Raw genomic sequence first — 17,051 nt, 5'->3', positions numbered from 1 at the left:
ATCTGACTATGATGACATTTAGTGAAAAACTCTGAGATAAGATCCACACACACACACCTGTTCAGCAGTTGCGTCAGCTCCTCATACTTGTGGATGACCCTGGCTCCCTCTGCAGACTCCAGGCACCTGAAGAGAAGACAACATTTATGAGGCCTTTAAAACAATTCATGAAGAAATGACTTTACAGCGACAGAACAACTCCAATATTCTTTTTGATGTGATGTGTTGCAGACTCACGGGTAGGAGAGGTGTCTGAACTTGGAGAAGGGGGTCTTGATGCGCAGCTGAAGCTCCTGGGCCCATCTCAGTCTGCCAGCTACTGCTGGCATATTCCTATTCACTGGAGCCCAACCTGAGGAGGTCAAGAATGATTGACTGATAACGAGTAGGTTGTCCCGCACTAGAATGATGCAACAAAAGTAAAAGGACAGCGATCCCACACATTCCTACAACTTCCAAAGTGGGGGCTTCACATCAAAACCATCACAAGCTGCATAACAACAACAGCAGTTACCTAATCTCAACTATATAAAGGTTGATTTATGCCTAAACCAAATCGTACAAAATGCAGACATTGTTGCAGATCTCACCCCGCTCCTCTGCAGTTTGGATGTGTTTCTTGTAAAGGCGTGTACAGCAGTCCAGCTCTTTGTCAAACATGGAGACCAGGAGGGGGAATCTGTCCAGAGCATCTGTGGCCACCAACGGGCGCTCCAGCAAGCCTCCAAACATATCCAGAACCTGCGGACGTCAGAAAGGGGAACTAAGTGTGTGAATGAAGATGTGTGGGAGAGAAGCAGAGAGAGATTCATTTCTCAGACCTTGAAGGCGTGCTCCAGTCCAGAGGTTTCCTCGAAGGCCTGACAGAAGATGGCTCCTACTTGTCTGTCTGTGTCATCCACCTTGAGTTTGAACTCCCTCAGATCTTCTTCATACTCCTGCAAAGCAGATAGACCAGCAGCCTTTCACATGTCATTGACTCACAGGTCCTTTCTTCTCTTGCTAGAACTCAGGAGCATCTAGCTTAAGCAACTTGATTCAAGCAATACGTCATTTCATTGGAGCAGAGACTGAGTCACACAAATGCTGAAGTGAAAAAAATAACTTGTCCCTTTGCGAAATAAACAAATGTTTTCTATGTTGAGCTTATTTTTCCCATAAGGCAAGTGGACAAAAGCATCATGCATTCTGTAATTCTTACACTGCATACCTTGTTGTTGAGGTCCAGGCAGTGGTAGGGCTTCTCTGTGAACAGTTTGAACGTTTCCACAAACCCCCGGTGAAGCACCTGGACCTGCTGGCTGAGGGCCCGGCCCCGGACTCCTCCAATCTCTAACTTGTCTAGCTTCAGCAAGTCCACAGCTGTCAACAGGATGTCCTGTATGGGAGAAGGAATGGAAAATAGAAGGCAGTCAAGCTAAGCTGCATAAGGTTCTGGGGCCTCATTTATAAACGTGGCGTACGCTCAAAAGATGGCGTACGCCAGTTTCTAAGCAATCTTTGCAAGTTATAAAAAACAAACTTGACGGGAAAATGTGCGGTCCTCCACGGAAACTCTGACCCATGCGTACGCAGTACGCACAAAAACGAGACGAGAAACTGCGACACCGTTGGCAGAAGGAAGAATGGAGAGAAATATGTAGAAATAATACCATAAATAAAAATATTACCTCTCATTTATCAAATATGAAGAATTAACTTTCTGAAATGGATTAAAGCCAATCTTAAAATGATTAAACAAACGCCTGTTTGAGACTCCTCAGTGCACACAAAAACATAACTTGGAGAAATAAATAAATGTTATTGATCTCCCCTCGATTATGTTCTCTTGTTAAGAAATGTATTCTCATAAATGATGCGGTAAGCAGGAGGACAGAATTACTTTAAACTGACGCCGTTTTGCATTTCTATAGGTTGTAGATACGAGCATGGTTTTATATACTATCATGTTTAATCATGTTTTGTGCCGTTCGCCAATACTTGATAAGTCACTCGTAAAACACAGGAGGTATGGAAACTAAGAACACCATATTTGGTAAATTGTACAGCTAATATAACACAACACATTTGTTTTATTTCCTTTAACTGGTGGATAGAGTTGCTGCGGGGGGGTTGAGACGCACAGGCTGCAGTGGAGAAGCTGCGCACAGCTGATTGACAGCTGGAACACAAACCACGAAAAAAATTCAGATCCAGTCGTCATGACTCCACTCCGGAGGGATTCCCCGATCATTTCTTACAGTTCCTCATCATGAAATGTCTCCTGTCCCCGGCACAAACACACTGACACACTGCCTGAGGAAGGTTATGTGTTTTTGGTCTTTTTTCTGACCACTTATTTATTTATTTTGGTGACGATCCGACCTTTATGCTGCTACTCTGGTTCAAACTGCATCCACCAAACAATATGATTTACTTGTCTCCTACTCCCCAAAAGAACCAAAATCTGACTCGGTGTGAAATGTCTTTTTTAGCTGTTCTGTCGTCATTTCCTGCGATTTTCTTCATGCAGTCAGACTAAATGAATATTAATACGGGGCGTTTCTTTGACTATTTATAGGCAAATATGGGCGTTACGTGAAGCCCGCAAAAGCTGCGCCGCATTTCGAGTTGATTGTGATTTATAAAGGGAAACCGGCGTAGGACGTACGTGTGCAGTGTTTTATAAATCGGAATATTGTTGTGCATATTTATTTGCTTTGTCCTACGTAAGCCACCTTCCCATGTGAATCCTATGCAAAGCTTTATAAATGAGGCCCCTGGTCTGTTACCAAAGGCCGTTTTATTTTGTCATCTCACATGGGGGCAGATTTCAGGTACAGTATATGTCAACTTATACATAATGGATAACATTTCCATCCTCACCTTAATGCTCCTAACTCTGTTAATAAAGCAGTCAAGTCCAGAGAAGACCAACAGTGGTGAGAAGTCCCAGGGCCTCACAGGGCCCCCGTTCCTCTGGTACCGGCTCAGATTGGCCCTGCGCTCCTCGTACGTGCTCCTGAAGAGCTGCAGGGTCTCCAGGGTGGTCTGCACCTTCATGAGACTCTCTGAAAGCTCTCCTCTCAGAACCTCCTCTGGGACCAGATACACCCGAGCCTGGAGAGCAGTAACAGCATAGTTGTTGCTATAGTAACAGATGGATTCTCCTCCCCATTGTTGAGATCTCCATATTAGGTTGAATACTTAAAACTAAAGTTAATTATAATCAAATATAATCAATTATATTCTTGTATAACCCAAAATGAAAATGCTTCATATTTTATGATTTTCTATATTTACAGTATTAACAAAACACAAGTGGTTTGTTAAGTTGAGTGTAAGGCCTATTATGGTATATGGGTGTCACTGATAAGAGAGAGGAGACAGTTTATTCTCTCTCCCCTCACAGCAGTGCACAGGGGGGGGGGGCTCCTGACTTAAGGAGAAATACATTGAGGCCCCAAAAAAGGTGTTTATGTCATAGCCGAGAATAATATTTCCTAGTCCTGCACACTAAAGGTCATGACCTTTTTACACAAACATGGGAAGGTGTGTCTTATGACATAGCCATAGAATATGTCTGGTCAAGTCCAGTTCTGCACATCAGAGGCCATGCCCAGTTTCCACAAATATGGGTATGGAGGAGGTGTCTTTAGGTTTTTCTATCCTGTTTTTGAGCATAAAGACACTGGCAGAGAGGGAGCAAACGAGAGAGAGAGAGAGAGAGAGAGAGAGAGAGAGAGAGAGAGAGAGAGAGAGAGAGAGAGAGAGAGAGAGAGAGAGAGAGAGAGAGAGAGAGAGAGAGAGAGAGAGCTCTCTCTCTCTCTCCCCTCTCTCTCTCTCTCTCTCTCTCCTGCTCGTGCTCTCTCTTTAGAGAGAGAGAGAGAGAGACGTTCCCCTGGTAGCTCTTTCCCGGTAAAGCTCTCTCCCTGGAGAGCTGGGTTTTCGCCTCGGTAAGGTTCTCTCAAACTTGGTAAATATTGCTTACATTTCTGTTTATTGAATGCTGAGTGAATTGTTGGATGAAAGTTTAAAACTGTTAATTCTTACTGATCATTTTGAGGAGCTGCCTCTGAATGTTGTCAGGCTATAGGTTTGAATGTTAGCACCTTCGATCCGTGAGGAGATTCCTCTGGATTCTGTCGGAATTCAAACTGATCATTTTGAGGAGCTGCCTCTGAATGTTGTCAGGCTATAGGTTTGAATGTTAGCACCTTCGATCCGTGAGGAGATTCCTCTGGATTCTGTCGGAATTCAAACTGATCATTTTGAGGAGCTGCCTCTGAATGTTGTCAGGCTATAGGAGATTCCATTGGATTATGTCGGAAGACTTTAATGTCTAAACTATGAATTAAGGTTTCAGATTAGAAAATGACCACAGTATGATATGTTTAGTATGATTGTAATGTTGTAACGAGAGAAGGTAAAAACCCTGTTCAAGTGTGGACCAATTTTTCTTCAAATAAACTGATCCCATCTTTTGGATTGGGACAACTTAAAAGACATCTGCGCTCTCCTCTCCTGCTTCAAAGGTAAGATTGCACACTGCCACACTCACACTTAGGTAGGGCCACACCTCATTACTGATATCAAAATCCTTCGGGATCGCTTAAACAGATTTAGAGGGTCGTCTGAATTGAAACAGCAGTTAATCGAACCTGGTTCTTCAGGAGTTAATAGAGGTGAGATCTTGCTGACGTTGGTGGATCTGAGCCAAGCAGTAAACTTACATAGACTCAATAACTTCTGTTAGGTTAATTAGTAGGTCTGAGTAATTTGCCGGAATAAATTATCAGCCCTCCCGACTCCCAAGACCATTTTACTTGCCCAAACTATCAACTGCATATTTAACACTTTGGGTGGTGTTTACATTAGAAACCATAGAGGCAGTACATGGTACCCAAGCTAAGCTTAGTTTAGCAAAACAAAAATATGTTAAAGCTCACACAATAACATGTTATATTTTGTTATGCCTGATCTATACACAAACAGAATTAATAAAACAACAGACCCCCCCTCCACCTTACGTGTTGTTAGCATCTGGTGCTAGCTAGCTGCGCTAACGGATATAAGGAGCTGTTTCAATGAAAACAGAGGAGCGACATTTCGCCGACAACTGCGCCGAGCACTTGACTTTATGCAGGTAGCCAGACAGTGGGACATTATACGAAAAGTCAGCACACTCAGCACGGATAGTGCGCGCAACATGATTGCAGCGTCCAGGCAGCTCCCGTTCGAGCATATATGCCTTGAGCTGCACATAGCTCCAACGATCCATCACAGTGTCTCCACACACACACACACACACACACACACACACACACACACACACACACACACACACACACACACACACACACAGGTCATCTCAGAAACAGTTGTTACCACTAAAGACACAAGGGCAGAGACTGGCCTGCTGAATCAGGAGGTTGGAGGTCTCCTGCAGCAGAACGATGAGGCGTGGGGGGGTGTTGTAGTGTCTGGAGTTGGCCCACACCAGGCACACAGTGTGCATCAAAGGACCAATCTGACCCCTCACATCAGGAAACTCAGCACTCTCCATGTCCTCGAAGAGCGGCTGCAGGGGCCTCAGGTAGAAGCGCACGTCCTCTGCCTCCTCCAAAGCTGGTGAGGCAACATGTGATTGAGTCAAGAAGTCAAGAATATTGCATCATCAAAAACCACGCCCACCAGTTTGTGCTTTATCTCATTTCAGTTCTGTATGCTGCAGGTGTATAGATAGTGTCCTACCTGTCAGGATCCCCTGCTTCAGGCTGGTGAAAGCAGGAGCATAGCTGCTCTCCACAGCCTCCAACAGCAGCGCCATCTTATTCACCTTGGAGGAATTTAACTGGGAGTGGATGCACTCCAGGTCTGCATATCTTCATGGAGAAAGCAAATGGAGAACAACAAGGTATCAGTCAAGTTGTCATCAGTAAATAACATATGGCCACAGGATGTCACACGTGTTGTTTACATATGGCAGCTTTTCAATTTTTTGAAAATAATAAACTGATCTGATAAAAAAGATTTGGTCAGAAATACATGCAGCATCTTTAAGGTGAAGTATATATTTGATATTCAGGGTATTATTGTCTTGTGGTAACCACTTGTTACTTGAAAAGATTTTGGTGGACCTAATGGTTCCAGACCGGATTCAAACTTGGGTCCTCCTCACAGCAACTGAGCCCTGATACGTGACTGTCAGCTAGGGGCCTCCTACTGATGCTTACAGAACATATTTCTGTGATGCAGAACATAAGTGCATATGTTGTAGACAGATGGAGAACACATTTTGTGCAGAGGGAAACAAAATTGGAAAGTAAACATTTTCCAGTTTCCTTCGAATGCACAGGTGTTCTGGATCTTTTTCATTTTTTCTTTTCATTTAATCCTTTATTTGAAGAGGCACAGTGCACATTGATGAACATTTAAAACAAATAATGCTTTAAAACGTAAACATGCCGGATTTTAGCTTTGAGCTAGTTTCCATCCGTAGTCCCTCACATACAACAATCTAAACAGCTGGAGGTCCTCTGTCAGGGCCACACACTCACAGCAAAGGAACAAGCACTTTTAGCGGACATTCAGTGTGTAATAAGTGAGGAGCACACCTGTCCCTCCAGAAGAGCAGCTCTGAGTGAGGTGTGGGCGTTTGGCCCTCCAGCAGGGCGTCAGAGGAGTCTTTCTTCAGGACGGCGTGGATCTGATGGCTCCACTCAATCACTGCTGACTCCAGGGAGTGGATGATGCTCTTATTCACCATCTCCCCCCTGGGAAGAGTCACAAGGGAGATGTTTACTTTGGACTTAGGAAAATGACCCTTCGACATGATTGTTGGTTTACCGTTTGTCCGTCTCAAGGTTAGCTTGCTCCACGTTCTGGCAGCCTGCAGGCAGAGGCAGCAGCGTCCTGCCGTGGACTTGGCCTGACACCACCAGCGCATGAGTCCTGAGGGAGTGGACGTGGCGCCTGACGTCCTGAGACACCACCTGGGGCCACTCAGTGTGGTTCTTACTGTTAAACAGCAGAGGGGCCACAACCTGGAGCAGTGTAAGTAAGTTGACATTCCGTACGGAAAAAGCTTGTGCTTTAGAGTAACGGTACGTCCACACAGCAGCGTTAAAAAAATCTTGGAGGTGGGCGTATCTGAAGCTTGGGGATTTTTTGCGAGCAACGCGACCAACAACCAATCACATGAATCTCCCGCCCCGGACATACAAAGCAAAAAAGCCCGAAGTAAACTGGATATAAACTCCCCAAACAGGCGAAAACCTACCACTGTCTCTGCCACCTCCCTCCATGCCTGGCTCCTCCGGTTTGTATCCCGGTAGGTAAATAGGGACTGGTCATAAAGCACCGGGTGATTCCCTACCGCTATAATTAATTTCTCCTCCATTTTTTGGAATATGAGGAAATTACCTGCGGTATGTCTCTCCCAGCATACACGCGGTTTGATTGGCTAGCGCTTGTACTGGCAGATTTGCATAAACGGGATTTGATTGGCTGAGGCTTCCACCTCAGCTTCAAAAGTTGAACATTGCTCAACTTTTGAATCCTGAGATGCCTGGAAATCTCCGCTCTGCTTCCCACAATGCAGTTCGGCGAAAAGTGAGGCAAAGTGACGTCACCCCATTCAAAGTGAATGGGCAGAAGCGTTGGAAGATTTGTTTAACGCTGCTGTGTGGACGGGCCGTAAACGTGTGATGAATACACAGGTGAAAGTGAATCAGGACAAAAATAAATGTGTGTGTGTGTGTGTTTGTGTGTGCAATACAATCCCAAAATGTTTCCCTTCAAGAATTCTAAGATTATAATGATGTAATGGTCTGTTACAATTCTAGAAATCAATTTATTGTGTTTTATTTGGAAAAGGGATGAATAAAAAAAGTCATCATTCATTAAACCCCAGTCATCATAGAAAAAGGACATGCAGACAGGTGCAAGCTGGTGGACCCCCTGAAGGTGGATTTACTCGGAGAGTTAGGAGAACTTCACCAACCCCAACCTGAGAATCTGAGACTTAGTGGAAGATGTGGTCATATACAGTTTATTAGCAGTCCTGTCTTATTTTTGTCTCTTTAAATCATACACACTGTCCAACCGTGGACATGTTTGCACATGTTATTGCGTCATGCATTGTGTTTTTACTATCATTGCTCACAGAGCTAACGTGTTTGGCAGAAAATCAAGCCAGGAGGACATACACAATACCAAATATATATGTTACTTAAAGACCTCGCTCACAAAAAGTAAAACAGTTGGTAACACCCGTTCAGAATGTGACAGTCTGAACTCATGGGAAATATTGAATAAGCTCATCATATTATTTAACCTCTTAAGCACGGCGGTCCCCCCATTGGACCCCTCCCACCGTTTTGTTTTCGAGATAATGTCTCAGGGCTTCTTAACATTTATGAAACTATTAATGTGTAGCACCAGATTAACGGGAAGAATCTCAGCTAACTGAAGATATGAACCATTTTTACCAAAACAAAACACAAGTCTCATAAGAAGGGTCTAAATGACCCCTGAGCGAAAAAATTCTAACGCACTGCAGCACACAATTCAAGATAAAGATACCCTTATTACTTATCGTAGCTGCACATACAATATAGCCTATTAAAGCTTAGACTCCACTGATGATTTTGGTATAGTATCATCACTGAGCGATCCGAACTTGCGACAGGGGAAGCAAACACAGACATCACAACACGTACCTTTACGGAGCTTTTACGGCAGATCGTCTCACCGTAGCTGTCAATTAGGTCAAAAGACGTGTTCAATGGCATTAAAACGAAAAAAAAAAAAATCTACAACTGTTGATCCATAGGTTGATAATGTACCTGTGCCTTTTAAAAAATTATTTATAATCCATAATTCCATTTTTTATGTAAAAATCGGAGCGGAAAAGTTAGCTGCTAATGGTAGCCACCAGAGTGTATGCAGCTTCCGGTTTTGGTAACGCGTCACTCTCACTCCTTATTTGTTAACGTGTTGGTGTGTATATAACTTTCCCTCGATTCCATTGGCTCTAGCGGTTATAAAGAGATTTCATTCATCAAAATCGAGCAAGGGGGGCCAGAGATAGGTCAAATCCACCCAAATGACCCCAGAAGTGGGGGTTTTTGGCTAAATCTCTCTAAAAAGGTCAAATTTCACGTGTTTTGCATCAATCTTGATACAGGGTACTTATTATATGTTGTACTTTGGATTCCTAAAGGTTTTAGTCTACTAACCCATCATCCAAGGGTAGTTTTCACTATCTGTAAAAAATAATTTTTGGACGGACACTATAATTTACAGTTTTTTACTATGTAAAATCTGAAATGTCTTTAAAATAAAAAACATCTATATTGATTCTGACTTTTCTATATCCAACTCACAGGTTTATCATTACTTTGAGAATAAAGATTATTAATTTAACCCTTTTAGAAGGGAAGATATGGTCATTTGTTCTGGGAATGTCATTTTCGAGCCTGAGACCTGAAAAACAGGCTCAGGGCTTAAGAGGTTAAAGTGGACCTATCATGCTATATTTTAATAATATAGTGTAGGACCATACCTATAGAAGGCATATTTATACTTTTTTTTTTCAAAATATCAAACAGATCATGCATTTTAGCCATGCCTCATTTCGCTCAATTTGCACTTTTTTAGCCCTGTTTTTGCAAGGGCTGATTCTGTGAGAACAGCACCATCTACAGGCCTGGCATATGTACTACAGCGTCTCCAGCGCTTTCGAACGGCAATGGCCGTGGCTGTCTCCTCCTGATTGGTGGAGTTGGCCCAATAGCCGTAGCGCCACTGCCCTGACATCAGGACAGTGTTCAAATCTGGATCAGTTTTTATCAGATCCGTTGCAGCCCCTTTTTTAGAGATTTGGGTATGGAGGAAAATAGAGAGGGTTGTGTTTTCTGACACTTGGTGAGTTCCCTGGAACACCGGGGACACATATTCATGTATAAAAGACGTACAAAAGTGCATTTTGCATGATAGGTCCCCTTTAATGTAAAACCTTCATGTGTCTAACAGCAGCACCGCACCGGGCCAAGGGTCCGGCTCAGACTGAGTCTGTATCATGTGCTTTAAAATACCTCCTCAATGCAAAACTAAATGCATAGGGCAAAAATGAAAACCCATCCATATTTTAGAAGAATATATTAGTTTTAAGACTTTTATTATTTCTCTTTTGTATCTATGTAACCTTGGTTACTGAGCATGCTGTAGCAGTAACTAAGGTTACAAACAATGTCTGTTGGTTGTCTCTAGGATAGCACTTACATAGAAAAACCTGCAATAAACCGAGACTAACAGGACTGGAGTTCTGCTGACACAGTGGGGTGACGCCGGGTGTTCTGCACCTGTTGGACCGATCACAGAAGATGTTTGGAAGACAACAATGACTAACTTCATGAACACAGTGTGCTGCTCACCTCCTCAACCAGAGCAGAGAAGTGCTGCAGTGCATTGTGGGACAGGTCTCCGTACAGCAGGCTCTCCTCCATGCAGTCCCGACGCAGCACGCTCCGGCTCCGCTTCACGAAGTACACCGCCCTGCCCCTGCTGCTGGAGGCGGGGGAGGAGGGGAGGGTGGCGGCGGGCTGCAGCTGCCCGGCCGCGGTCACAGACACCACCAGATTCCGCGGCTCGGCCCGGTCCAGGAAATCCTGCAGAACCCGGTGGTTGGCCTCGCTGGACACACAGCTGTGCCAGCGGTCCGGCTGCAGTCTGAGGGTCCTCAGCACATAGTCCCGTATGAAAGCCAGTCTGCTGTCCTCTGCGGGGGGCTCCATGTCCGCACGTGCTGCTGTCCCGGGCCTGACTGACTGGGAGCTCTGTATCTCCGTCTCCATAGTAACCAGAGTTTGCTTTCACCAAGCCGTTGCTAGGGAATTTGAGAGACCTGCAGCTGACCCAGGATTTCCCTCTGTCTGCCTGTCTGTCTGCCTGCCTGGCTGCCTGGCTGCCTGCCTGCCTGCCTGCCTGTCTGTCTGTCTGTCTGTCTGTCTGTCTGTCTGTCTGTCTGTCTGTCTGCCTGTCTGCCTGTCTGTCTGTCTGTCTGCCTGCCTGTCTGTCTGTCTGTCTGCCTGTCTGCCTGTCTGTCTGCCTGCCTGTCTGTCTGTCTGTCTGTCTGTCTGTCTGTCTGTCTGTCTGTCTGTCTGTCTGTCTGTCTGTCTGTCTGTCTGTCTGTCTGTATGTCTGTATGTCTGCCTGTCTGCCTGTCTGTCCTGCCTGTCTGTCTGTCTGTCTGTCTGTCTGTCTGTCTGTCTGCCTGTCTGCCTGCCTGCCTGCCTGTCTGCCTGCCTGCTGTCTGTCTGCCTGTCTGTCTGCCTGTCTGTCTGCTGTCTGTCTGTCTGTCTGCCTACCTGTCTGTCAGTCTGTCTGATTCTTGATTGGTAGCCTACTTTTAACCTCTTAAGCACGGCGGTCCCCCCATTGGACCCCTCCCACGGGTTTTTTTTCGAGATAATGTCTCAGGGCTTCTTAACATTTATGAAACTATTAATGTGTAGCACCAGATTAACGGGAAGAATCTCAGCTAACTGAAGATATGAACCATTTTTACCAAAACCAAAAGAAGCGTCTAAATGACCCCTGAGCGAAACAATTCTAACGCACTGCAGCACACAATTCAAGATAAAGATACCCTTATTACTTATCGTAGCTGCACATACAATATAGCCGATTAAAGCTGAGACTCCACTGATTATTTAGGTATAGTATCATCACTGAGCGATCCGAACTTGCGACAGGGGAAGCAAACACAGACATCACAACACGTACCTTTACGGAGCATTTACGGCAGATCGTCTCACCGTAGCTGTCAATTAGGTCAAAAGACGTGTTCAATGGCATTAAAACGAAAGAAAAAAAATGCTACAACTGTTGATCCATAGGTTGATAATGTACCTGTGCCTTTGAAGAAATTATTTATAATCCATAATTCCATTTTTATGTAAAAATCGGAGCGGAAAAGTTAGCTGCTAATGGTAGCCACCAGAGTGTATGCAGCTTCCGGTTTTGGTAACGCGTCACTCTCACTCCTTATTTCTTAACGTTTTGGTGTGTATATAACTTTCCCTCGATTCCATTGGCTCTAGCGGTTATAAAGAGATTTCATTCATCAAAATCGAGCAAGGGGGGCCAGAGATAGGTCAAATCCACCCAAATGACCCCAGAAGAGGGGGTTTTTGGCTAAATCTCTCTTAAAAAGGTCAAATTTCACTTGTTTTGCATCAATCTTGATACAGGGTACTTATTATATGTTGTACTTTGGATTCCTAAAGCTTTTAGTCTACTAACCCATCATCCAAGGGTAGTTTTCACTATAAGTAAAAAAGAATTTTTGGACGGACACTATAATTTACAGTTTTTTACTATGTTCAATCTGAATTTTCTTTAAAATAAAAAACATCTATATTGATTCTGACTTTTCTACATCCAACTCACAGGTTTATCATTACTTTGAGAATAAAGATTATTAATTTAACCCTTTTAGAAGGAAAGATATGGTCATTTGTTCTGGGAATGTCATTTTCGAGCCTGAGACCTGAAAAACAGGCTCAGGGCTTAACAGGTTAAGAAAGTAAAGAACTTGAAATGAAGTCATTAAACTATTTTGCTAAATGTATTAAAGGGCCCATGTCATGCTTTTCTGGTTATTACCCGTCTCCTTGTGTGTTATGAAGGTTTTTATGCATGTGAACGGTCTGCAGAGTCACAAACCCTCAAAGTACACCCTGTAGCGAGTAAAACTCTAACACAGAAAATACCTGTCTCTGCTGCCCCAGAACGCCTCGTTGGAGATTTCTCTTTTTCCATTGTTTGCTTCCTGGGTTCTGTGACGTGTGAACACCCAAATCAACAACAAATGACCGGATTGGCCCAAATGGACCAATCCGCGGAGCACCTCACACACCAGGATCCCTTGGCTAACTAACAGGGAGTCCCCATTGACTTGCATAGAGCTCCCTGAACGCTGGTAATAGACGAGTTGGGATGGCGGAGAAATGCTCTCTGCAGAGCCATTCTCACAGCGTTATAAACCTTTTTCTTACTTAATATCAAGACACACTTATTGTTTTTACTTCGGCTGTGAGTGTTTGTGTGTGCTCAGGATGAGTTTCGCTGTGTCTCGCTGTATCGCCGACCCGGAAACCTGTCCGCTCCTCGCAGCGGCGAGCAGCAGAGAGCCTCGCAACGTCCCGACCAATCAGAGCACACTGGGCTCACAGGGAGGGGGGGGCAGGAGCTCCAACAAGCCGTTTAGGACAGAGAGTGAATACACATACTACACAGAGATGCTGTATGAGAAACCAATGTGAGTTTGGAAAATTGCACAATATAAATCTTTTTTAGTAGACCTCAACAATGGAATTATGATCAGTAGAAATGGCCATGACATGGGTCCTTTAAGTAGCCTGCATACGTGTAACATTGCTTTGATAGCTCATATTTTATATGATTTGGCACATCACAAGACATTTTAAGACAGTAGGCTACACTGCTGCAGGAGAAAGAGAAGTTATTTAAAGAGAATGGTTCTGTAAATGTGAGGCAGCAGGAATGCTCCATGGAGGAAATTCAGTCGAGAAGAGTAAATGGAACAATATACCAGCTTTTAATTATGCACTTTTAGTAGTTGAAATAATAATTTTCTCGAAATATGGTGTATACTGATTCTGGAGTAATGTCATGTCATTTTATTTAAAGACTGAGAGTTACACTTCGGATGGGCCTGAGCACACACTGTGACGAAACAATATCAAATATTACAAAGAATATCTTTATCAACTTAAAAGTAGCCTATAATTACTTAATTATTTTTCATTTTATTCAAGTGGGCACTATTATTGTATCCATTGTAGTAGTTTGGTTTATGAGCAGGAGGATGTGATGCTGTAGCCACGCAGAGGCAGTCCTGTGTGAGGACCCTCATCTGACAATACACGTTAGGAGCATTCAGTGGGCTCGCCCCCGTCAGGAATGATTACTTTTATGAACGTGTCAGTGAGATGATCTTGAAGCACCTGAGGAGGTTTAGCTCCTATAAGACTTTGAAGATCAAATGGTAAATGGACTGTATGATATAGTGCTTTATCTGTCAGGGTGAGCGAAGCAGGCAGGGCCCAAATGCAGGAACAGATCGAGGTATAACTGAAAAAATACCTTTATTTCAAGACTACAACTATACATACAGAGCAGAACTCTCTCCCCCGTGAGCACACTCAACAACAACAACAAGGATCTCACGACGACAGACAGAAAAACCTAATCAAAAGACTAATCACACAAACAAGACACAGGTGAGGAGGGAGGAGAAAACACAGGGGCACAAGGCGAACACAATCGGGTAATCGGTATGGTAAATAGGTAGGAGGGAACACAGAGACAGGAAGCAACAGACAAGACAAGGGGTGAACACTTTTCAAACTAAAACAGGAAACCAAAGACAGATCTAGACAGGACAAAATAAAGCATAGACAGATCGTGACATTATCTAGTCTTTCCAACACCTCAAAGCGCTTTTAGAAACCCGTTTTTTTATAAAGAATTTTTCATTTCTAACACTGATTATTATTTATTTATGAATCATTATCAAAGTGTGCGATTGAGTTTAATTGTGTCATGCCTTTGCTATGTGCAAAAATTATTTGACAGAGACCAGAGAGTTCATTGTAGACTCATTAGGCAGTTTATCAGGTAGTCCTAGTTGTCTGATCCAACAGTGCTCCATGAAGGTCATGGTGTATACCTGTACTTCCTGCACGTCACCAGCAGAGGGCGCTGCAGGCTTTGATTGCTTCCAGCTTCTCTGGGACTTGTCTTCAGGCCAACAGTGTCATAATTCAGTTCAGATTTGGATGAAGTCTTATCCATATATTTTTAAAAGTACATGATTTTACTTTATTAGGTTTTGAACGTTCTTTGCAGAGAAGAAGTTCCACTGAATTATCTGAATGAGACAGAGGCAGAACTCAAAGCATGAATGTGCATTTAAAACCGAGTTTAACATCAATGGTAGCCTCCCCAAAACGTATAGTAACAAACCTTTCATTAAACATGATTTGACTTTGTAAAATGTACCCTGTTTAAGGTGCAGTAAACCAAAGTATTTATTGTCTGTTTTCCTGTTTTACTTTGAAAGTGTTCATCCCCTGGCCGTTTCTCAATGTCGAGTAAACCTGCTGCAGAGCCACTATTTCAAGTATACTACGTCATCGAGTGGCGCCGAAGGACTGTTTAAATGCATGTTAAATGCCCAGCATCGGGCGCCACTCGATGACGTAGTATACTTGAAATAGTGGCTCTGCAGCACTCGACATTGAGAAACGGCCCCTGTCTCATGTCTGTCTTTGCTTCCTGTCTCTGTCTGATTATCTGATTCTGGTCACCTGGTGCCTCTCCAGCTGTGTCTTGTCTTCTTCATGTGTCTCGTATGTATGGTTCTTTGAGTTTACAAAGGAGAGAGTTTTGGTCTGGTTGATGTTTGTAACCTTGAATAAAGGTCATTCTCACCTTAAGCCTTTGCCCATGCGGCACTTTGGTCCTACCTGCCCTGCTCTCCCTTAACACTTAACTGAATACATTCAGGAGTACTTGTGGTGGTGGTATTTGTCCTTAACTGTCCATGGACACATCCTCAATGATCTAAAATGAATATGAACTGAGTTCACTGCATTAAGCATCAAAAGAGCGAAAGACAATACTTGTGTTTAAATGCTCATGTTGCTGTAACTCACTCATATTAACACTGGGTGCACACAATGTTAGAAAAGCTTACTAGTGGCCTCTGGCGTCACCTTGTTTCAGAAAGAGATGGAGAGCACACCCAGAGACATGTGGAGCTATTTGTAGGTCTGGCCCTCAGAGGGACGTGTAGAGCTGTATATCTTGCTCCATACATTACTACGATCAGCAGGCCTTGTGCTCCTTGGATTATAAGGTCTTCCAAATGGCTCGGAACGACCCTGGTTACTGTGTTTCTCTGGGGGGAGGTAGGCGAGACGTATTGTGGTCGGTGGTGGTGGGGGGCAGAGCTGTACTCTGCAGTCAGGTCTGGCCTCAGAGCCTCGGAGGTTTGTCAAAAGAAACACTGATGGCTTTTAAAGAGCTGCAGGCCATCACTGGATGGGTAATTTACATACTTTCTAGATTTTGGTGAGGGGCCAAAAGCAACAGGCTGGAGGCTCACTCGCTCTGGAACAGGATATTGGGTTAGTAATGGCTGTCAGGGGACCAGCAGAACGACATGAAAGGCTGTTTTCACACATATTGAGAGCTTGCAGAAGTTTGGGCATGAAACTATCTATAGATAGGACAGTCAGGAACATGCTGGAATGAAAACGCTTCACTTTTGACCTCGCACAACACAAATTACAATTGATTTGTTTTATAGCACAATAGTCTCAGGGGTTTTTACAGACTGTACACACTTGTGATCTCTGACCATTAACTCTTTCACTAGATGTTCATACCTTTAAAACCTTTTCTTCATTTTTTACATCTTCTACTGTCATGTGAATATTAGCAGTTGGTGCATAAAGATCAGCAATGGATGAATCTTCTCCTCCAGCCGGGTGACATTAAACCACGGCACAGAAGATGGAATTGAAAGCAAAAGTAACGTTTTAATTGAGTGGAAAACTGGGAATTGACAAACATTAAAGCTCATCAGAAAACAGCACAAACAAACAGTTGGGCCGAACTGTGGGTCCTTTTGTTTAAAGGTTCAAAGATGTTCAGGTCCGGGGACTGAAACAAACATTCTCTACTGAATGAGGAACTTTTAAAAACCACTCTTTAAGAGCATTATTTATTATGTGATTATTCCTCTTTGTCCACTTTGAAAGTGCATACAACAGCAGTATTGTAATGGCCTTAATTTCAGCTCTAACTGAGGGCCCCTCTGGGTTTTGGCCCTTGGGGGACACCTTACCTGGGCTTCAGCCTCTGGCAGCAGGGTTAACCCCCCCTGGGGCTCGGCCTGGCTGAGCTCTTCCTAATCGTCGTGTAATCAAGCCCAATTAGGAGCCAATTAGAAGCAGAATTTCACCTCTGCGCTC

General features: G+C 43.8%; 1 protein-coding gene across 1 annotated transcript; it reads right to left on the bottom strand.

Annotated features, from left to right (window-relative positions):
• Nucleotides 1-233: 233 nt before the first annotated feature.
• dnah9 (dynein, axonemal, heavy chain 9) lies at nucleotides 234-10,838 on the bottom strand. The gene is made up of 10 exons (XM_034132006.1): nucleotides 10,419-10,838; nucleotides 6,829-7,025; nucleotides 6,597-6,755; nucleotides 5,734-5,864; nucleotides 5,396-5,607; nucleotides 2,866-3,099; nucleotides 1,211-1,378; nucleotides 822-938; nucleotides 591-741; nucleotides 234-352 (listed from the first exon to the last, which is right to left on the bottom strand). Exons 1-10 carry the CDS (start codon nucleotides 10,836-10,838, stop codon nucleotides 234-236), a joined length of 1,908 nt encoding a protein of 635 aa, XP_033987897.1.
• Nucleotides 10,839-17,051: the final 6,213 nt, after the last annotated feature.

The sequence above is a fragment of the Trematomus bernacchii genome, unplaced genomic scaffold, assembly GCF_902827165.1.
Source record: "Trematomus bernacchii unplaced genomic scaffold, fTreBer1.1, whole genome shotgun sequence".
Classification (NCBI taxonomy): Eukaryota; Metazoa; Chordata; class Actinopteri; order Perciformes; family Nototheniidae; genus Trematomus; species Trematomus bernacchii.
This window is presented reverse-complemented; position numbering and strand designations above follow the sequence as displayed.

Coding starts and splice junctions, on each gene's coding strand:
- dnah9 (XM_034132006.1), bottom strand. CDS start 10,838: ATGGAGACGGAGATACAGAGCTCCCAGTCAGTCAGGCCCGGGACAGCA. Junction 3,100..5,395: donor CCAACCTCCTGATTCAGCAG/GCCAGTCTCTGC, acceptor ACTGCTCTCCAG/GCTCGGGTGTATCTGGTCCC. Junction 939..1,210: donor GCCTGGACCTCAACAACAAG/GTATGCAGTGTA, acceptor TCTGCTTTGCAG/GAGTATGAAGAAGATCTGAG.